This window comes from Pholcus phalangioides, unplaced genomic scaffold, assembly GCF_987345545.1.
Source record: "Pholcus phalangioides strain wild (caught in Gottingen) unplaced genomic scaffold, Ppha-v1.0 ptg000039l_1, whole genome shotgun sequence".
Classification (NCBI taxonomy): domain Eukaryota; kingdom Metazoa; phylum Arthropoda; class Arachnida; order Araneae; family Pholcidae; genus Pholcus; species Pholcus phalangioides.
The window spans coordinates 18365415-18389522 of record NW_028301625.1 but is presented as its reverse complement, the minus strand read 5'-3'; the positions used below and the strand labels follow the sequence as shown (position 1 = coordinate 18389522).

General features: G+C 34.5%; 1 protein-coding gene across 6 annotated transcripts in view; it reads left to right on the top strand.

Moving 5' to 3' along the window:
- The window catches only part of Creld (Cysteine rich with EGF like domains), a 164188-nt gene that overhangs the window by 85207 nt on the left and 54873 nt on the right, over nt 1-24108 (top strand). For all 6 annotated transcript variants that reach the window (XM_089254047.1, XM_089254046.1, XM_089254045.1 and 3 more), the window contains exon 6: nt 18883-18971. In XM_089254047.1, the coding sequence (XP_089110173.1) occupies nt 18883-18971 (89 nt within the window). The remainder of the gene's footprint in view (nt 1-18882; nt 18972-24108) is intronic.

Genomic DNA, 24108 nt, shown 5'->3' with positions numbered 1-24108 from the left:
AAAGATTTTAGTTGCCTTTGTCGCTAGCTGTGATACATTAACTGACCCTATCACAAAGGCAAAGTCATCAGTGAAGGCCTTGGATATGGGCCTCTTCTGGGAGGGGGAATTTTCGGGATTGATTGTCCACAAGATTCCACAAAGCCGGCTTGCTACATGAACCCTGTGAACAGCCAGTATCCTGTTTTCTACCCGCCAGGCCTTCTAGAGTTGTGATTAAGACATGTCTATTTGCTAGGAGGTCTGAAAGTATTGATTTAATGTTAGGGAGAGGAGTTTTGGACAGTTCTTGGTTGATTGAGGATAGGTCAGGTTGTTAAAAGCTCCTTTAATATTGATACTTATAAAAGCAACATCCAATTCTTTGCTCTTGAATTCGTTAATTTTAGAGAGGAGGGCGTAGTCTATAGAATTGCTTGTCAAATCATGCTTGCATGGTAAGTGGATGAATCTGCATCATGTCTACTCTGGTCTACGACCGGAAAGGTGATGTTCAACAGAACATGTAATTCCTATGGTGAGATTGAACCATATCTACTAAAATGAAATTTTTGAACTGAAAAAAAAACAATCGTAAAATTGTTCTTAACAATAAATTGAGGGTTAACCTGTGAATGTAAATTTACAAAATTCATTAAATGTAATAAAGCAATTGAAGTGATACAAAACAAACTTGTTTATTTATTTCCTACTTGTTGGTCTGCCTTAACTGAGGATAATTCGAACCGGCATGTAACCGCCCCCCCATAAAGGGATGTTACAAATTGGAGACTTGATTGCTTCTTAAAATTGTTAAATTAAACATACAAGTTTTTCAAACAAATATTCAAAAAAATTTTCACTTTGATTGCTGCAAGAAATTTTTTTTTTCAATTGTGAATAGTGATTTAAAAAGTATGCCTCAAAATTCGGGCAATTGTGTGATCAGGGTGAAATCTAGGTTTTGCGAAAATCTGATTTTTCTAGTCATTTTGAATGTATAAATGTTTGAGACTAAAGGATGTTTCCTCCAGTTCCGCAATCCTTTAGGAGAGGGGGAGATACTCGTCGAAATTAGTGTATTTTGGAGGGGATAGTGTATTTCATGTATTTTGGGGAATATTGTTTTGAGATTTATTATGTTGAGGTAGTGAGGAAATTTTTTTGATGTTTTTGAAAGGTTGGTAGGGCAGGGCCCTAGGAATATTGTGATTTTATGCAGGATTTGATAATTTTGAGTGTATATCTATATATAAAATGTATTTCATGCGGGTTTATTTATTGAATTGTAGATTTCGTGCTTTTGACAGGTTTTTTCTCTCCTCGGGTAGTGGATTGTTAGGAAAACGGGGCTTCAGAAAAATTCTTGGAAATTTTTTTCTGCTGACGGGGAATGGCCCCCTGCATAAAAGTCCAAAATCGTCATTGCATGAATGCTTACTTTTTGTTGTTTTTCTTTGGCAGTGGTGGCCCTGAGGCGACGATCAAGGCCGATCGTGATGTTGCTGGCCTGCGATCATATGTAAATGAAATTACCTTGAAGCTAATTAGCTTGTTTAGACACGTGCTGTCTGGAGTTTTCCCTTTAAATACTGCCCATACGCTGTCACGATCGCTCTATTTTCTCTACATTTTAACTCCAATAACTCCTTGTTTTGCTAGCTTAAAACAATCGGCTGAGGTTGTTAAACTAAAAAGTCATGTCATAACTTTAGTTCTATATTTCCCTGCTGGTTTGGCGAAAATGATTTCATCACGAAAAGTTCAGTAAATGAAAGTCTAATATAGCCTTTTATGAGTTTTATAGCACTGATCTGGTAACACTGGCCTGCTCCAGATGATAAAACTCTGAATGGATTATCTGTGAAGGTATCGATCTACGCCGATCCTTCAGTTAGATGTCCAGTTATCTTATATTTTACTCCATTAGTTTTACTAGTTTCCGAGGACTTTCATCTGTGCCTGGTGTTGGTTGCTGGTGAGTTGCCATGAACTCCGGAACTTTGTTCTTCAATTAGCTCTACTAACGTGTATGGATTTGCATCCTGTCTACCCTGGTCTACGACTGGAAAGGTGATGTTCAAATACAAATACTGTAACATCCCTTAATGGGGTTATGTGCCCGGTTCGAATTATCCTGTTAAAGGCAAACAACAAGCAGGAAACAAACAAGTAGTTTTGTATCACTACAAAAGGCTATATTACAATAACGGTTATTTTACACTAAGTTAGACTTTGTTCATTAAAACAATTTTTTTGCGTTAAAGTCAATTATTCAAACATCAGTTTTAATTATAAAAAAAGCGTGGATCTCACCGCGGAAGTCCATGTCCATTTAGCCGGACATCACCTTTCTTCTCACAGACCAATAGATGCAAGTGCACCAGATACTATAGCGATGTAGATCCGTTCACGTCATTGGAACCAACCGAAGAACAGTATCCCAAGTTTCAGGACAAGTCGTCAGCAACCAGTTTCCAGGTAGACCTCTCGGTAATCATCTATGACAGTTCATCGGAGTCCAGCCAGTTGAATGTCGAAGATAGAGATACTGGACGTTTCTATAGCATTAGACCAGAAGTTTCGACACAAACCAAACCATTCAAGGTTTCATCTGCCAGAGAGCAACTAGTCACGGGTTAAACTGCAAGACTCGTTAATTGATTATTTAGCTTTTATAAAAACATCTTCACCGGACCCGCCGGGAACAAGAATGGTTGTTATTTAGATCATATTATTTTGAAATTTCACGACCGAATCCGAGACCAAGTTACTCAAGTAGCCAAAGCAAGAGGTGAATACATGAATGAACGAATGCGATTAGTGAGATAGAGAGAGGTGCTTTTATACATCGAAAACCGGCTTTCACTTTAGGACCATTCGTCCACTGGCAACACTCAGTCTCTCGATAAAAATTCAACATTTCACAAAAATAATTTGCATACGATCGCATGCCGGCAACATCACAATAGGCCTTGATCGCTGCCACATGACCACCGCCGCCAATGAAAAACAAGTAAACATTTATGCGATGCTGACTTCGGACTTTTACGCCTGGGGGGGCCCATGGATACGTTACAATACAATGCTACAACAGGCAAAATGCTCAACGAGGTGGCTGAGAAAAAGATGCCCATAACAAATATGGTTTCATATATTTCAAAAATGCAGCAACCCAATTAAAAACTAAAATCATAAACAATATATACACATGATAAAATACTATACAATGCCCATAATGTATTTATGGTTGTCTTATTCTATGTATGGATAGCTTCTCGATTTACCCAACATGTTTATCGTATTTCTTTTTAAATGTGTCAATTGTGTTGCAATTAACTACCTCCGGGGGTAAGCTATTCCATTTATTAAGAACCCTATTGGAGAAAAATTGTAGCATTTGTAAGGTATTTATGCAATTGGCAGCATGATGTCAGTATTTCATCAGTGATGGGAATATGTGAATTTGCATAAGTTTACGCTCGTTCCCACATCATATGCTTCTCATTCATTTTCATAGCACCCCTTCCCTGGAGTTTTGGGGTTGACAGATCCTGAAATGCAGTCCTACCACTCTGCATCGTGTGAGTATTATCCTGTTCTGAGACCAGACTTCGGCTCAGGTGAGCTTTGCAGTAGGAACCTGGGTAGAATCCCTGAGAGTCACTTTGCAAGAATGTCAAATCTTGTATCTGAACAGGGGTAACCATTTCTGCTTCGCGGAAATCTGTAGCAGAAACACCTTCGGATGACACTTGAGTACCTGGTAGGGGCTATCATATGGAGCTTTTGCAGACTGCATCATTCTGGACAAACGCAAGTGCACTTGTCCACTTGTTTCGGAATGTACACCACCTGCTTGGCATGCATTTTGGGTGGCTGTAGACATGCTTCACTGAACACCTCGCATAGATGTCCAATAAGTGCTGGCTAGCTGACATCCTGAAAGGCAGCAAAAAATTTACCTTGTAGTCTTATCGTCTGGCCATACAGAAGCCATACAATTTTATTTGCTATATACATTTTAGAAATACAGGTGCCACACAGTAGCAAAATTTCACGAATTTCACTTTTTTGCAGCACTGTACCCTGTGGCATTTTTTCTACTGATGAGGTAGTAATAAAGAGGGAATATTTTTATTAGTTTGTTATCCAGTAACGTAAAAAAAATGATTTGCATAAAGTAATGCAGTGCTACACTACTATAAAATGGTGGAAATGAAAATGTCTTATATTTCTGTCCCACTAATTTCTTACTGCAATTCACAAAAATATTAAAATATCAAACTATTTCTCGGACATCCTTGTAATTTCACTCACAATTGTACACAACATGAACAATGCATTTAATTGAGTTTCATTATTGTGGAAATATTCTTTGTTTTTTTTTTGATAATATTCATAGCATCTTATAATTACATCTTGCATTGTATGTTTGCATCCAGTGAATAAGTGCATGAAATGAATAAAATATATTTTTTATAGGCATCAATTAACATTATATAGCTACCAATATACTGCATTTGTTATGAATCGTTAGTGCTTGAAAATATTAGATTAAAATTCCATTAATCAGTCAATTAATTAAAATTTTTTGACTAACCAGTTAAAATTTTTAATTGATTCTCTTAGCCTCAATCATTAATATGTATTATACATACACACAATAATTAGTAAGTCAGATTCTGTGGAATTTCACATAACTTCTATTCTGATGGCATTTTGCTCCTTGCTGCTAGAGCACAAACATTGCATTTTGATCAGGCAGACAAGCATGGGGTGCGCCCAGATGGTTTTTTACAAAGCCACATATTCCACGGTTTAAAACATTTATGAGGGCACATCAAGAACATCCAATATTATTTGCTATGTACGTTTTAGAAATGCCAGTACCATGCAGTTTCCAAATTTCATGAATTTCACTTTCTTGCAGCTCTTTCTTGCAGTCAAGTTCAACTTGAAAGTTTGAGAACCTTTCCCTGCTTTCATATTTTTCTGAAGATTCTTGTATTTACAGTAAAAGTCTTAGAAAATTTTGCATATCCGTTTGTGAGAAACCATAGGAATTGAAGCAGTTTTCCAAATATTTTTTATTTTTGGCACGATAATTTCAAGAATGTCTGCAATAGCTGGATCTTTTCTTGATTGTTGTGCCTTCATATTGCGTTGAGTCAGCAAATAACAAAGGATAATATTGTCATAAGTAGGCAAGACCCAAGAATCCAACTCTTTAGGATTTCCTAAAACAGTAGTTCTCAACCTTTTTTGATTCACGGAGCCCTTTTCGGTTTATGATTTTTATGGCGGAGCCCTGCTTGACTCGAGGAGTCATTTTTGTGAACAGTTTTTATGGTAGAACCCTGTAAGCCTTTTTTTTATTAACTTATCAAATTTGCTAATTTATTTTATTTCCCTCGAGTGCCCGCAGAGCCCTGGTTGAGAACCACTGTCCTAAAATGTCACAATAAAAGCTTCTGGTCGTCATTTTGACTGCTATGCACCTTCTCAGTTAAGGGGTAAGATTTCAAATGAATACACTGAAAACAAGGGAAAAACATCGAGTTCACTGAACGAATCATGTGTTCAGGGGAATAGGAAAGCCTCCTCCACGGTGTCATGTTATAGAATTCCACACATGTGTAAAACTTTAGGGGCGATGAGGAACCTCAAGAAGTTTCAATTTTGGGGAAAAAAATTAGAATGACATTTCTTCACTCAAAGGCATATTTTAAATTTTATTATTTTATTTTATTTTTTTATTTTTTATTTTATTCTATTACAATGGCAATTTTGAAATTTTTTTCGTTCCACCCTATTGTACAGTGTTAGTAAAAAATTATTGTTTACTTTGAATTTTAGATAAAATTTGCTTAGAAAAAAATTTAATTTATCTGAAACATTTTTATATGGGTTTTCCATTTCAGGTTAGAGTCTATGTGAATTCTAAGATATTTAACAGGGAGATAGACTTCTAAATATTGGTAGTTACAATTTATTAGTACTTGACATTGTGATATGTTAGCGAGAACTCGGGAGTTATAATATTGTCAGTTTCTTTTAATTTGAAATGCATATATTTAGTTTTTTTAACATTAATATTCATATCATTTGACAGAAACCAGTTAGGTATTAATAAGTTTTCTTTTATATTGATATTTAGAGTATTTAATTTCTTTGAATATAGAAGCACAGTCTCATCTGCAAAGCTAATTTCCCCCTTTTTTCAAGATTACACAGGTCATTTGTATAAGTACAGTAGAGTAGGGGGACCCTGAAATACACTCTGATGGGCAAACTCTTGCATATTGTATCGTTAATTTTTACATATTGATAACGATTCGAAAGATATGATCTAAAAAGTCAAAAATATTACCTCTTATCCCAATTGAATGTAGTTTTGTTAGTAGAATTTCCTGATTTACTGTGTCAAAAGCTTTTGAAATATCTGAAAAATAGCTGTTGTCTCATTACTGCTATCAATACCATTATAAGTAAACTTGGTGAATGATATTAAGGCATGCTCAGTTGGGCAGAAAACCATACTAGTTTCAGAGAAGAAATTGATTTTATTTAAATAAGTGAGTAAGCGGTTTTTAGAATATTTTCAAATATTTTTTAATGTAAAGGAAAAACAGATATAGGTCTATAATTACTCAATTCATTTGTATCACCCTTCTTGAAAATAGGAGTAATGATAGAAATTTTGAGACGGTTGGGAAAGTACTGTCATTTATAAGTTCATTAAAGAGACATGTCAATACAGGAATGTTCCTTTTTAGCAAGAATTTTTATCAGTTTTGCATCAATTCTATCCGTGTAAAAACTTTTTATATATTTTAGTCTGAGAATAGTGTCATATACTTCTCATGAGATTCAATTTCCATGCAGTAAAAGGAATATATATTTCTTCTAATACATGATATAAAATTATTGTCAACTATGTTTCTAGGGTGATTTATTGTAGTGAAATACTGGTTAAAAAGGTTGGCTAGATTTGATGGCTCAGTGTCGGGGTACACAGGTTTTTGTTTTCATTCACTAATCTCCACTGATTTCGTCTGTTCGTTGAAAGGTTTAGCATAATATTCATTCTTTGCTTTGGGGCCATTCAAGTATTACGTAAGCAGATTTTCAGCCATTTTTGACCCCCACCCCCCTGTCAGCAGCTTAGAATATTTCATATCTTCCAAAACGGGTGGTTGATGACGTAAGCAACCTTCAAACCCTCCTCCCCCCCCCCCCGTCATCAAAAGTCAACAAATCCGAAACCCCCTTCCTTCCCCCCTCCATGCTGACGTAATACTTGAATGCAGGGTTGGTAAAAAAAACCAAAAAACCGGTTTTTTTTGGTTTAAACCAGGTTTTTTTGGTTTAAACCGGTTTTTTGTTTTAAATATTATTAACATTAAAAACAAAATTTCTGAAAAATCATTCAAACTTCCAATAATTAACTAAAATAAAATGTTTATTAATGTAATTAACACTATTCCCATGTTAATTAATCAATAAATATTTATTACATTTTAACAAAAACCAACTTTTGCAATTTAATTATTTTTTGCTTAACTCAATGCATTACTTTGTGTTTGAAAATTCTTTTAATATTATTAATCATATAATATATAAAGGTTTTTCTCCAGTTACTTTCAGTGTACTTAATTAGGAAGCTATTTCGCAAAAAGTAATAAAAATTAGGTGAATATAATGTATTTAATGAAGCATAAATAATGCAGATTAATTAGCAATGGTTTACAATATACGGGGTGATTATAACTAAGGTTCTGATTTCAAAACACTGTAAAAAAAGAACGATTGTCAGAATGACTTGAAAATTGACGTGAATATTCCTGAAAAAATTCAATTTTATTCGATAAAGGGGAAAAAATACTTAAAAATGTAAAATTAATGACATCATCCATCATGCGGGAAATTTGCCCGCAGAATGGAAACAATAGACAGTCATGGCAGAATGATACCTTAATTATAGCATTTCACGATTTCATAATTCATGGAAACATCACAAAAAACGAAGTAATTGAACAAATAACTGCAACTTACTTAAGAAATGTTAAATATGTTGTCCCACCGCGTGTTCTGGCTACGAGGTTGAAAGCACAAAAATTCTTGTTCAACAGCAGAATCGGAGTATGCCATGGTCATAATGAGGATGTTCTTGCAATTCAGCTTTATTAAACCACTTAATCTGACCACTGTTTATAACATTTTGAGGTACCCCCACAGCCAGAAGTTGCAAGGGTTAAGGTGCATCCTATCAAAATGGGTCTTCAGCAGCTGCTTTGCTGGTATTGCAATGTGCATCTTGATAGAAGTTCTATCCACACACTGATGCTGTGGAAGTGCCGAAATGATGTGGTTGCACAAAATAGATTATACTGCGGGCCAAGTACAGCATCGTCTACTTGCACATTTTGCACTTTTTTTTTTCTTTTGCGAAAGAAACTTCCATTGCTTCAGTAGTATCCATGGAAATTTTCAAGTCATTCTGATCAGTACTTATTGTATAGTTTTGGAATCAAAACTTAAATTATAATCACCCTGTATATAGCTGATTATTTTTCAAAAATCTGTTACTACTATACAGTAGAACCTTGATTAAGTGGGCTTAACAGTGTGTGTGTGTGTGAAAGTATAAAAAAAACAACTATTGAATATTAAGACTGGGAGATATACAGTAGGAGATGTGCTACTTCTTATGGGAAAGAAAATGAAACTATGTGAGGTAATGTAACAACTAGTACACTAGTCTTTGTCCTTTAAGGACAGCTGGTGTCTTTATTGGATTATAGGACCACCTGCCCCTATCATGATGGTGTCACTACTGTAGCTGCTTCTTTGTGAAGGGGAAAAAAAACCCTGTGAGAGAGAGAGATATATAATATACACTACTACATTTAGATGTGAGATGCAATCCTTATTCATATATTTGCTAAAGATAGAGCATCAGAATGTAGCCAAAGGTTAGAAAATGTTGTAAGAATGAGAAATTATGTCTTTTATATATAACTTTAAATGACTAAGATACTTCATATGAAAAACATATATATATTCTAGCCACTTTTATGAGACTTTTTGAAAAAAACCACTTATAAAATCTTATGTCATTTAAAGATATACCATCAGAATGTACCCCAAGGATATAAAACGTGGTAAAAATGAAACATTTTGGCTAATAATGAACCAATATGATATTTTTCAAGGAAAAAAAATGATATTTAGGCAACTTTTATTTGATTTTTTTTGAAAAAAACCACTTGGTTAAAACCAAGGTTTAAACCAAACAATCCTGATGGACACTGTTCGTACTGTAGTCTCATCTTCAGAACATGTGCATACACTGTAATAGGGGATAGACACCGATTTGCTGATTTTGGTTCTTTACCATGAAAAAGGATAATGTATTCCAGCTGTACTATCACTGATATAAGACAAGGATCAACTTCCAATCTAGTGTGTGATATCCTCAATATTATTAGGTTGTGAAGACTGTGACTTGTTTCTGTTTCTGCATGCTTTCACCAGCTGTGATACCGAATTTTTTTGATTGAGAAATCCTCAGTGTTTGTCAAACTTATGAAGGAGACAGAGCTCTGTTCTGTTGCAAAAACATTTTGTTCTGGTTCATGCATACGTTCTGATATTACTGCCGCTGGGAGAAAAGCAATGTTCCTGTTTTATGATTGCCAGTCACTGGAATCCACAGACAAACTATGTCACCAAATGTTAGTAGAGAAGGTAGCCACAGCAAAATCATTTGTTGCACCTGAACGACTGCCCTCAACGGATTCTTCCACAAAATATCGTAGCTATCGAACTTACTTACAAATAAATATCTGGAAAGCTACCGAAGAAAGAATCAAGCCAGAAGAATGGGGTTGGTATGTAAAAAATAACTCGTGTTTCCCAATACTCTGCGACTTACCCACTAGCCAGTGCCCAACCGGGCACAGCCCAGGAGTCTAACAAAAATGAGAAACGATTGAATTTTTTGAGAATTTGCTAGGTAGGGTCTCAGAAAAATCACTTGGTCTGGGGCCTATGATGCTCTTAAGACGGCCTTGCACCAGCTCCAGATTATCTACTCAATATAATTCAATATTCTGAACGACAAGCTGTGCTATTTTACGATGCGAATGCAAGCCTAATGGACTGCCCTGTTCAACAGCTTGTAGGTTGTGCCAACTAAATGGATGTAAAAGAACAACCTCACTTCTAACTATGAAAGTAATGAAAACGACAAAATAAATTGTTTTGCTACTGAAACATTTCTATAACTATCTTTCATCCGGTCATCTTTCTTGACCCCTTGGTAACTTTTTTCTCTCTTTTCTTATATTGCTGCATTTGTATGGTAATAACAATAAACTATTCGAATTTTAAAAAAAATGACAGGCATTTTGAAATTTGTTTTTAAGAATGTTCCCATCGTCCGATTGTCTGATTTTGGATATGCTGTTCAGTATTGATTACTGATTAAAATGCAATTTAAAAAGCTTCTGTTGCAATTTTGCTGGGGTTCATTCACAAATTCCTGGACTATTCCTCAAACAACAGAAAAGAGAATTCAGTTTGTGTTGATATGTAAACCCAATCGTGCGTGGGAGGTGTAGAGTTCTGTATGCGTTTCTGTATCTCCCAGTTAAAACCTTGACGTAACAATACTGTATAGAGAACTCAAGAAGAAGGAAAAGGCCTCAAGAGAGAAAAAATCACAAGAAATGAGGGGTACATTCAAAAATAAAAATAAGGGAGAAGTGTGTGGAAAATGATCGAGTAGGATCTTCGTCTCCGGTGTACATTCTTATTTTAATTTTTACTAATAAATCCTTGTTTAAGTTTGCCTTGATGAATGCTCACTGTTTGGAGAACCTTGGGTCACTACAATATATAAAGCAGAAGAAAGATATTTATCAACACATGTAGCTGAAATCTGTTTGTTTCGGATCAGTGAGCTTTTATGCAGGGCCGCAGTGTGCCTTTTCAGGACCCTGGCGAATGCTAAAGATAGAGCATCAGAATGTAGCCAAAGGTTAGAAAATGTTGTAAGAATGAGAAATTGTCTTTTATATATAACTTTAAAAGACTAAGATACTTCATATGAAAAACATATATATATTCTGGCCACTTTTATGAGACTTTTTAAAAAAAAACCACTTATAAAATCTTATGTCATTTAAAGATATACCATCAGAATGTATCAGAATGTACCCCAAGGATATAAAATGTGGTAAAAATGAAACTTTTTGGCTAATAATGAACCAATATGGTATTTTTCAAGGGAAAAAAAATGATATTTAGGCAACTTTTATTTGATTTTTTGAAAAAAAAAAAGTTTTAATGGTTTTAAAACCAAGGTGGTTTAAACCAAACAACCCTGCTTGAATGACCCCTTTTTCAATACATTGGCAGTTGTGGTATAAGCTAGGCAATAGAATCTATCTCCTGGAAATTGAATGTATTTTTTTATATAATCTCTTTAGATTTAATCATGTTTAGAATTTCTGGGGTAATCATGTATTTTTTTTTTCTTGTTTTTTATTTCCTCCAACAACTAAATTTTTAACGCTATAATTTTTTCATGAAAATCTGGGAATTTAGAATTTGCATGTGTGTTCCACGAAGTGTAAATTTGTAATCAAATAAAAAAAATTTCCTTCTTTCACAGTAGTTCAGAATTATGTGATAGGATGACCTTGCAAGCAATAGGAAGATCATCAGTTATCCCATTGATTAATCGAGGTGCATGTATACTGTGCGTACTATAAGTTGAATTTCTTAGAAAGATGTCATCAACACATGTGTTTGACTGATTTCTAGTAATTTCATTTATTAGGGGTGAGAACCCATGTTAATGTAGGAGGTTTAAGTAGTCAATACCAGAGTTTGATGGGTTTAAGATGTCAATGTTAATATCACTGACTATAAAGATATTTTTGTTTTTCATCAGTGGTAAAATTTGCTGCATTTCAGTACTAAAACATTAGTATGCAAGGAATGAGATTGATATATGGAAACAGGATTAGATCAGTGGGTTCACAATACAAAATTACAATTTTTGCTGAAGATGTGTGATAGTTGATTTTTTTTTTTTTAAATTGGATTTTGAGTTGGTATATATCACTACATCACCAGATCTATTATAATTTTGGCAACAATAAAGTGAGTTAAAATTATTAATTTGATACAGATCGGTTTCATCGTCGTTTATCCATATCTCAGTTAGTACTAAAACATCTATTTTGTCAAATGTATAAAATATGTTTAGCTTATTAAAATTTGATCATGTACTTTGTATGTTGAAATGTATTACATCAAATGCTATTGATTTATCATTTGGGCATAGAAATAAGTTTAAATCTTCCAGAGTGCTCAAGGTTACATAATTCAATAAATAATCTTGATAATCAGATTCAAAGGTGTGACATTGTTCAAATCAAATTCATTTCTTATCCTGAACACCCTAGAATTTTCATTTTAGCATAAATATATTTTGCCATTCTTGACCCAATAAAATTTGAAATTTTTATTGTTTTTAAATAACTTACATTTATGTAAGACTATTCACCAGGGACATTAGTTCTAGAAAAATTCTCTACTCGATTTTACAAAATATTTAGAGTTGCAGCTGATCCAATTTTTCCGTGTTGTGCCTTATTTCATGACATTTTTATCCAAGCAGCCATGCCATAGTTTCATCATTTGCTTCTCTGAAAAAATATATACTCAAGCAAGTGTTGAAATTCTAAATTTAAGGCTTAATTTCTTTATCTTTATTGTCCAAATCAGTATTAGAAACATTTTGATAAACAGTTACCCAATAAACAAATACAGCAAACTTTGGAGTCAAATAGACCCGAATAGTGCAGCAGGATTAATGCCAAACACTATCTAATTTAATATGGTCAGTAATAGACCAATAAAATCCAAATGAATGTGCTGAAATCTACCATTCAGAAACTGGTAAGTTCCCTAAGGGTACAAGCACAGTGCATGCTGGTTCCTGATTCTGTGAGTTGGCCTGTTACAGATTGGTTAAAAACTTTAAATTCAGATTTTTTTTTTCAACCAATCCGTAACAGTGCCGATTTGCAGAATCAGAAACCAGCATGCAATATGTTAGTACCATGATAACGCAATGGTATGTTTATAAACTTTGGCTTTTGACAAGTCTGGTACCATTCAAACATGCTTTCCTAACACAAGGCCAAACATATTTACTTACTTGCTTTGATGTGCATCTTGTACCAACATGAGCTAAATTATGACTACATAGGCGGAGATAGACTTCAAAGTCTGGGGGAGGACACGTTTATATGATGTCAATTCATATATACATAGATCAGTCATCTCCACCTTTGACTCTGGTGGTCCCCCCCGTATCTCTGCCCATGTTATGACCAGAAAAGAAAACATATTTTTTAATACTTTTGGCATAAACAAATACAAATTTACTATAAATATAATTGTTCTCTCATCAAAATTAGATAAATCTAAAAGTTTCAAATTTAATTTTTAGATTGACTAGAATTTTCTAGGCAAGAATTCAATTCAGCATCAGCCTGCTGTTGTGCTACAAAATTTTCATAACTAATATTTACAGAAATTTCAATGCTTACTTGGTTATAACTATAACGACTTCGGTTGTAATAGTGCCTTAGCTATAACATCAATAATTGACATTCCCGGCAGATTCTGATAGACAATAATGTTAATTTACATCTATAGGTACTGTTGATTAACATAGACCTTGGATATAATGACACATTTTTAGTCGCTTATGGTGTTTTCTTAACCATTACAGTAGCAATCCCGTGATATCTTGTCTGACTTGAATCACTTTATTTTGGGAATCTCAGAATATCTCTGGTTCTTTTAAAATGCTTTTTAAAGTGATTTCCACTGCGGCAGTTATATAATATGGATCAGAAAAAAGTTTAAAACTGCTTAAAGGGTTAAGAAATTCCTAGAATTGGAGCATATTAAGACCATGCTTGTCTGTTCTGTTAAATTTAAGATTTATTAAATGGTTGATAATGACTTGCTGATTGACAGTCCCATATTTTCTCATAAATTTTCCCATCTGGACTTTTTTATGGAAATGACCCGTTTTGTCAACACAGCTTACTCTAATTAAAAATATTTATGATTAAGGATGAGGGGATTTACATATAATTTATAAAAAGTTTTAGAATGAATATGATTAATAAATTTAAATATTCATATCGCATAATTTCATTTTTTTTTTTAATGCATTTTAAATCACCTCAGATATGCTGTAGCATGGATTTTCTTGCCAATGGTTATTATAAGCAATATTTGGCTGAATTTTGGTAACATTTTTGGCAACAATCAGCTATGTAGTGTAATTATTTTCATAATTTCCTGTATTTTTTGGATCAAAGATGGTCACCCTAAGCTTAATATAATAACTCAAACTGAGACGAGTCAGATTACTCAGAATGGAGATGGGTCATCACTGATGTCTATGAATAGACCTTTATGGGTTTCACATTTAGGAATTCTGATTCAAACCTTACAGCCGCTATTTTTATTACAGTTGATCCCACTTATAATGTTCCCGCTTAGTAAGACTTATTTTCTTAGTCCCAACTCTAATAAATTCTCATCAAAATTTTGCATTTAACCATTTAAAGGATAGTGTTCCATAAATGGAACATAGTTTTTACTTACAAAAATGTCAGATAAAAATTGATTCAAACATTCCCGATTTTTATCATATACAGAGGAGAGTTCAAAGTGTTTTATGAAATAAATTCAGAAACTTCAGGTTGATATAAAAAATTTTGACAGAATTTTGAAATTTGGCCTTTTTACGGGCCTTTTCCGATTTCAATTAAAATTTGCCAAAGTTTGAATTTTGAAGTAAATTGAAAATTATTTTGCGTATTTCTACCACTTAATATATATAATCAAAGTAAATCAATTATATTTTTGTGCTATTACACGTTAACAAGCTATGCACATTCACATATACTTGTTCCATTTATGGCCTTTCAAGAGAATGGGCATCTTGGGATATCTAACATGCACTGCTTCGATTTCCCCATTCGAACCCCAGGGTGTGTTGTCATCATATGACATGTGTCTAGGGGGCTAATTCTGGGTAATCAGAGGAATGTGCTTTCTGGTGTGGATTGTTTATATTGGGTGAGTACTTTTTTATTCTTTCATTCTTAAAAATGTATGTTTTTGCAAACTGCAGACTAATCAGAGTTCAACAATCATAGATACTCTTTTTTCCTTTTATTTGCAAAAACAAACACAAAATACATATAAAAGATAGAACAAAAACCACATAGAAAGAACAACACATGAATAAAATAGTCATATTGGACCCCAAGGGACATAACGTCCTTCCAGGCAGCCTTATTAATTATTATTATTATGGATTAATTATTGTATTTTGCTGCCCTTTTTTCCAAGTATCGTACGTTATGTTCATAATTGTTATGTAATAAGATATGAATATTTCAAAAATTTATGCACTCTAAAAATTTCAATTATCAGATCTGAAATTGTTCAGTTACGATATTTCTTGAATAAATAATGAGTTATGGAATAAATATACCTTTTCGTTTCACAATACTATTCATATAAATACATGCTCATAGAGATACATATATACATACACACATACATATATATTATATATCCTCACACATACATATACCCCTTCTTTTTTTCCTTTTTTGTACCATGACATCGTGAAAAATGTCTGTTTCAGCTGTGATTAAATTATCCCAATATTTCTCATTGATGTCATTGTTTTCATAGAATACAATATAAATAATCGTAAAATATATTTTCATAATTTTGTGCGCTTTTTGCATACATGAAAGCGTCATATTTATTGTTACGATTATGAGCTGTTGACTGAAATGAATTCACTATTTTTGAAGCAGTAAACGAGAAACATTTTTGAAAAAGGTGTTTGTTTTTGGGACTTGAAATTCATGTTTGGTTCTTGCCGAAGTTTTGTTTGTTTTCCTCTTCAACCAATTGTTTTTAACACAAAATTTATAAGTCTGTAAATGTATAACGGTCTAATGTATGACAATTGATATTGTTATCGTATCTATTACATGTTTGTATTATTAGTGTTCTTGCTTTGTTGTATGTGTTATTTAATTTCGTAACATTGGTTAGGTAAGCCCCACCCCAAGCACATAATCCATAGGTTATAATTGAACAAATCCATCCATAAAAAATGTCCTTTAAAAAATCTCCATCTATTAAATATTTTAATTTATAAAGTAAAATTATATAAAATCAGATTTTTTATTAGTTAATTTATCGCATTGCAAGTTCCATTATAAATCATCCTGTATAGTAACTCCTAAGTATTCATATTGGTGCACTCTTTGTATTTCATGACAATTGCAGTTCCGTTGTGTTGGTCAGTGGCAAGTGTGTATTTTAATGGAGATCTCAAAATTAGAGTTTGTTTCTTGTTTTAATGCATTGATACTGGGTTTTGTGTACATTTAATTTGAGTTGTTTTCGGTCATCCACTGCTTAATGTATCTGAGGTCGCTTTCTGTTTTTTCTATAAGGTTCTCAAAGTTGTCATCTTCCATGTAAAGAGCTGAATCATCAGCGAATGATATAAATTGTTCATTTAGATTCATCAAACAGACATCATTAATATAAATCAAGAATAATGTAGGGCTCAAAACTGATCCCTGAGGGACACCCTTTTGAACCTGTAGATATTCGCTTATTTTCTTATTTATATTCAGCTGTGTGTAACGATATCAAAAAGATGTCTCACATTAGAAGGTGGTGTAGGATATTTAGAAACTCTTTCAGATTCTGACTTACAGGACGTAGATATGTCAATTAACTGCTAATGAAAATGGGAACAACACGGATGAAGATGATATTGTTGAAAATGATCTAGTAACAACAGTTCCAACTGATGTATGTGAAATGCTAGATAATTTTGCAACAAAGATGAGGTGTCAGAAAACTCCCGAAATGTGTTCTTCAAAAGATGTAGGGCAGAAAAAAGTACCAATACGTAAGTGCAACACTCATATTAAAGTTTCAAGAAAAGGCAAGACAGTTTTGAGTAATTTGAAAAAAATTCTTTCTAGAATCTGATCAAAACCTCAGCTCCGGATTCCATTGAAAAAGATTTGCCATATGACTATTACAGCACGTTGGATAATTCATTCAGAGTTGCGAGAAGCAGATCGTATTTCGCATTTGAAATTCCAATGATAAGAGACAATGAATCTTCTATGAACAAAGGAGGGGTAAATTATTCATCCAGGTAACTGAAAAAAGATGTCAGGTCATCTAGTGGTCATTATATTGTGTCTGCGACACAAGGATGGTGTGCTGTTTGTTAAAAAAGCACTACGTATAAATGCTACCAATGTGACAAACGGGTCCATCAAATATGTTTTCTTTCTTTTATCATGGACATTAGAGAAAAAATTGAATTTTCAGCACACATTTTAATGTTAAGAAACAGGTATGTGTTACAAATATGAATTTGCAGTAGAAAATATAAAATTTTGTGAGAATATAGACCAGTTTCTGCTTTCACCTCTCCGCAAGTGTCAATGTTCCATTTATGGAACATCGTGAAAAACAAAGAAAAAATTTTTTTTTCTTGAAATTTCAAAGTCGATCTATATATAGGCATGCAAAAGGACCTCAAATTCCAAATTTTAAAATAATAAGCGACTTTGTTCATAGTTCGGCCTGTAAACGATTAAAGCACTTTCCCATTTGCAATGCTTTTTTATGATGGTATTTTGAAAATTATTATAATTATAAACTAGGTCCACTGTATTTATTGGGATTAAAGTTTTTCTTCTGAGAGTTAACCAGTCCCTATGGTTTAAAAAAATGGAATTCTTAAGATGGTGAGAATACTTTTATTTTTGATTAAATCTGTTAATATATTTATTCATAAATGAACGAATTTCTTATTGAAAATTAGAATTTATTAAGAAGGGCACGAACAAATAAGGCAAATTCACAAAAATACTAAAAGTCCTAATGCATTTCAACACTAGGTGCGGTCTTCAGAGGAAAATTTAACCACTAGACATGCTGACCGGGTTTCCCACTTGGGTTGAATACCAAATCTTAACGTTCAATTGTTCAGCGGAAGAAGTATGTCTGTTGACTTCAAGCGTCGTGGTCAGACTGGTGTTGAGCCAGTCTGTTTTCCCCATCAGCCGAAGTCGTTCTTAAGGGCTCTGGATAATTCTTTTGTTTCAACAGACCAATCCCGACAAGGCAATGCAACTCAAGCAGGGAGAAGGCATAAGTAGTAGGCTTTTGCCCGCTGTAACGTAAGATTTCTTTAAAATGTTCGCCACTCGTGTGAACAAAATGTTGAAAGACGAAAACTGTACTTCACGTCGGCCAAAAAACTCAAAAACTGTTAAGCTAAATTCTAATTTACACGATGGCCACGAAAGCCTTTTTTGTTTCATTTCTTGTTGAAAAATTTATTTACACATTAAAATATTAAATAATTTTTGTGTATCGTGCACCATGATATTTTGTAAATAAATATCAGATATATATCAACGAACCCTGATTAAAACACATCAGTTCAAAAGAAAACTTGTACATCATAGCCATACAGGTCATCCTTTATTGATGCTTTAATTTATTTTTCAAAAGTAAACAATGTATGTAGGATCAATGCAGTCGATCAAGCATTCTATTTGGTAAGAAAGTTAACAGCTTTTGCCATCTAGAATGATATTTCTCTCATTATATTGCATGTTTTGAAATTTGCCATTCACATATTTTATAGATCTTGGAATTTAAATTGAAGATTTTCCCTCTAAGTATTGCATATCATGTCGTGATCATCTGTACATTTGTATTTTTCAGTTTGCTGTCCAGATAATCATTATGGTCCAGAATGCAAGCCATGTTCTGGGGGTATTGTGAATCCATGCAGTGGCCATGGTCAGTGTAAGGTATGTTGAAGACTTCCATTTTGATATTGCAGTCAAAATTTAATTTAATAAGAACTTGATTATGGGACTAGATAGGTTGGTTTAGTAAAGCTTTGTTTACATGTATAAGATTAGGGTAAGATAGGAATTGGTTTAGTAAATATAAATCTGGTTGGTGGTAATATTCCCTCGTAGGCAAAAAAAAGTGGAAGAGATTTACACCACCATGTTTGGTGGATTTATGGGGTTTCATGCCCCCTCTCCATAATCCTTTGAAATTTTTTTCCACTGAAAAGAACTGTTGTAACCATTGAAAGTTACTGGTTTTTTTATTTCCCACATAAGGTGTTTAAAATTGAGCACTTACTTATAGTGCGAAGGAAATGCTGATTATTTAAAATTTAACATTTTTAAACTCTTAACAAAACTTTAATCCTTGTTTACTGAAATTGTTATTATTAGTGGAGCCTGGTTTTTTAGCCCTAGGCTTTCTATTATAATTAAACGATGAGCAAAGGTATTGTACAAATGTAGAATTATGCTGAATGACTAAATTTTTGCACTGTTTTTTTTTTGATTTTCTACAGTGTGAAATAGAAAAATAATCAAAATAATTATACTTGGAATTATGAGCTGATGTTTGCATGAAAATTAAAATGAATTATACAAAAGGAACACGGTCACTGCTCTGCAAGTTGGAGCATATTAAATTATAGAGAGAAATGATGTCACTCTCCGCTTTTCATACGAAGTACAAAAGCCTGGATAACCAAGCGGAGATCGAGATGTTGTTCGGAAAGAAAATTCACATTTCTCTGTGGGGAATCGAACCACCAATCTCTCACTGTCTGGGCGAGTGTTCTAACCATTGAACTACAGAGGACAGACATTTTCTGTCCGGACAGTGAGAGATTGGTGGTTTGATTCCCCAGAGAGGAATGTGAATTTTCTTTCCGAACAATATCTCGGTCTCCGCTTGGTTATCCAGGCTTTCGTACTTCGTATTGACTACGTGATGAAAAAATAATTTAATGCTCCACTTAGGGTGTGAAGATTTTCAAAAGTCGGGGTGGTGGGCAACGCCCCCCCCCCTTAAATAACGGGCCTGTGTAAAATGAACACAAGCTTCTGGAAGAAGTTATAAGCTTAGCGACAACCACAGTCCATGTATATTCTAATCCCTCTTTTTCCTTACTCAAAAACTTGCTTTTATCAATTGTACACGGCTATCAAGTGCATATAGGGAAAAGAGATGAAGGCATCTCTCTCGGTCATTTTCTTGGAATAATTTCTCCCATATATATATTGTGCTCTCTGAAGCCGCTCATCCCCTTGGGGAAAAATGTCATTTTGACACCAGACCACGCAGACCTATAGAGGGGTAAAAGAATCATCTACTGATTTGATACAGAATGTCCGTCAGTGGATCCAATGTTTAACACACAGTTGTCATTTACTATCTCATTGTAATTATTTAAAGGTGCACAACAGCTTGAACTTCCAGGGTTTGGAGCTCGTTTACTTGAGGACCCACTTTCCATTTCATGGAACAAACCCTGTCATTGTATTCTACCTCTTGTGTTTTATCTCAAGATCACAGAATTCTCCCACCCCTCACTGACTCATAGCTAACTCTGACTTGTTTCCAATAGGTCACTGCACCTTATCCTTCCAGTGCATGAATGTGAAAAGCTATGGGAAGCTCACAGGGTAACTACAAAAGAAGCCTAAATACAACCCCCTTGTAAGCACATATTCAACCTCAGTAAAATGTACATAGAACGACAGTAAAAAATTCAGAATTTGTTTTTTGTCGTAATTTTTGAAGACTTTGTTAGTCATTTTAGGAAGATAGGCACCAATGTTGCCAGCCTGTGATCATATGTAAATGAAATGACGTAGAACCTGATTGGCTTGTTTAGACGTGTGGTCGGGAGTTTTCCATTTAAATACTGGCTTTACGCTGTCACGATCGCTCTATTTTCCCTACATTTTAACTCCAATAACTTCTTGTTTTGCTAGCTTAAAATGATTGGCTGAGGTGGTTAAAATAAAAAGTCATGTCATAACTTGTATAACTTTCGTTCTGTATTTCCCAGCTGGTTCCGCAAAAATTATTTTATCACAAAAAGTTCTGTAAATGAAAGTCTAATAGCCTTTTGCGAGTTTTATAGCACGGATCTGGTAATATCAGCCTGCTCCAGATGATGAAACCCCGAATGGATTATCGGTGAAGGTGTCGATCTACGCCGATCTAGATGTCTAGTTATCTCATGTTTTAAGACATCAGCTTTACTAGTTTCCGAGGACTTTCATCTCTAGTCTCCGAGAGATCTTAGCTTGGTGTTGGTGACTTGCTATGAACTCCGGGACTTTGTTCTTCAATTAGCTTTACTAAGGCTAAGAACAGCGTGGGAGCAGCAAGCAAAGCGACGAATGAGGGAAAAGAGAAGCGAGATGAGAATATAGCTGTGAGCAAGGAACTTAGCACACCTAGTGGGGGCATTTACTATAGCAAAGTGTATCGAATAGAAACTTGCAATTGGTGTGTTATTTTTAATTAAAGAATGCTTAAAAATTTCATAATTATAAAAAGCATTGCTCGGACAACAGTTTAGAAATAATAGTGTGTGAATATCGCTGTACTACAGAAATATTCCTCATATTTTGGTCGCTTTGCTACTTACATCTTTTCCTGCAGCATTTGAGTGTGATCACTTCCCAAAAAATCAATATTTTCTACTAAAGTTATGAGTAAAAAATTGAGAAATATCAAGTTTATCAAAGCCCCCCCCCCCCCTACTGTTTAAATGTTTATTATTAGCATAGGCAGCAGGGTAGAAGTGGAAAATCCCCCCACTTGAATAGCTTTATTTGTATAAATATTTGTGGGTTTAATTTTTTTTACACAAACGTAATTATTGTCACTCAAAAATCCAGCATAAAAAAACATTCGGTACTCTTCTCCAGTATGGAAATATTGATGGTGCACAGAAAATAAACAAATAAAACTTGCCAATTTTCCATAGAAACATGCATGATTTTTAATCCAGATTACTCAAATACATTTTCCCACACACATTGCATGATAAATTAGCTTAATACTCAAAATATAAATATTATAAACCCAAAATATAAATCATTTTCGGTTTGGTTACGCACGTGCGCACTAATAAAGTTTGACGGGAAATATATGAAAATTATTCGGTACTTGCTATTTCCATTTGATCGTCCACACCATTTTTAAGTACGTCGAGAACTTAACATCAAAGATTCTGGTGACATTTTTGGCCTTACTACCACTTTTTAACAGCGGAAACAAGCCTTCGATGGTCATCTTGAAACCACACACAAGCGAGCAGAGCAGCGAAAACAAAATATCTTGAAAGCGTTGCTGTTATCGCTTGTCACTGAATTCCTGTCCTGCTGCGGTGCGTGCCACTATACGCAGACAAATTGGAATCAGTCAGATCAAATCGGATCTCTTCTCCCCTTGTTGCTTTGCTCTCCATCTCACTATGTGTTCAGCCTTACATGGATGGATATGCATCGTGTCTACCCTGGTCTATGACGAAAGGTGATGTTCAGCAGAACATGCACTTCCTATGGTAAGATCGAATTATATCTGCTAAAATGGAATTTTTGAACTGAAAAAAACAATTGTAAAATTGTTTTTAACGATAAATTGACGCTTAGGCATTTGTGTTGAAAAGCGTGTGGATAAGATTTGGGTATTGTTTGTGTACATGTTTGATTATGGGGACTTCAATACTATCCTATCAGAGCCAGGGCTTTGTTCATGGTGATAAGTTTTATAATGCTATCCACCTAAATGGAGGATCATTGTTCGACGATGTTATAGTGTCCGTGCTCTGTGCGGAGGTGGTGTTTGGTGGTGTGAGAAAGAGTTTTTCCAGAATTATATTAGTGAAATCTCTGGGTTCCTTGTGCATCTTCTCTAAGAAGTTTGAAAAGCTGAGAGGGGACAGTGAGTGGTAACTGAAAAGAATAATTGCAATATGTAGCCACCCTACATTGGGGCTACATTATATGGGTGGGGCAAAAAGCTATTTAGACTAAATGAACAAAAAACTTTTTTTTTTCTTTGCTTGTCTGGACCTTTCAACATCTGTAATATTCCCCCTAAAGCAGTGTTCTCAGGATCACATGATAATTCCTGGAGGAGGAGGGGGACTAATAGACCACAGGGGTAGGGAGTTCTCTTGGGAACAATATTGGTTTTCCGTAGAAAGGACATGATCTTCCCTTGCATCTTAGGGCAGGGCTGTTGTATCTTTGCAAGCCAGAGTTTTCACTGGAGGGGGGGGGGGCTCTGTAGTAAATTTATAGCATGAAAAAACAATGAGGGTGATTGTCCCGGGCCATAGGGCTGTATTCCTTTCAGCCCCATTCTCTTGGGGGACAGGTGAAAGGGCACCAATTTTTTCCCCCATGAAAGATTTTTTAAAATTCATTCATTTTTTTTTTTATTTTGATCGTGTCGATCTTTACAGACTAGCTATAGCGAATGATGAAATCGTACAGTATACGCATGCGACAGAACGAGAGTTCAATTCAAGACAGACATTGGAATCGTTCGCCATTAATTGTATTGCAACATAAATTTTAGCAGAATTTAAAAGAGTACCGCAGTGCTTCCAAAAGTGTGCGTCGAGCACCTAGGAGCGTTGTGGCAATCTCAAAATATGGATCTGTGCACACAAAACCTATGCTTTAAAGTGATTGTTTTATACAGTGAAAAAAACTGTGAAACCTCTTGGGAAGCCGCCGATGAACCATGAATTACACAAGAGTGGCAGTTGACGAAAGAGAACCATTGGAATATGGTAACAAGCTTGCGATCTAGACCAGAGGTCTTTAACCATCTTCCAGTCGCGAGCACTGCCTGTACCCATCAAAAGAAAAGCACTCTTACGTCATGTTTGACATACGAATGCATGAAATGTGAAATGCAGATGATTTTAGTAATTGAATGCAATTTGCACAAGGTGTTTAAATCAAACGTTGATCAAGTGCTTATGAGCACCAAATCGGATGCAAGCATTGAACACTGGGTGCTCGTGAGCAGAGTTGTTTGGTTTAAACCACATACCTTGTTTTAAGCAATTGGTTTTTTAAAAAAAATCAAATAAAAGTG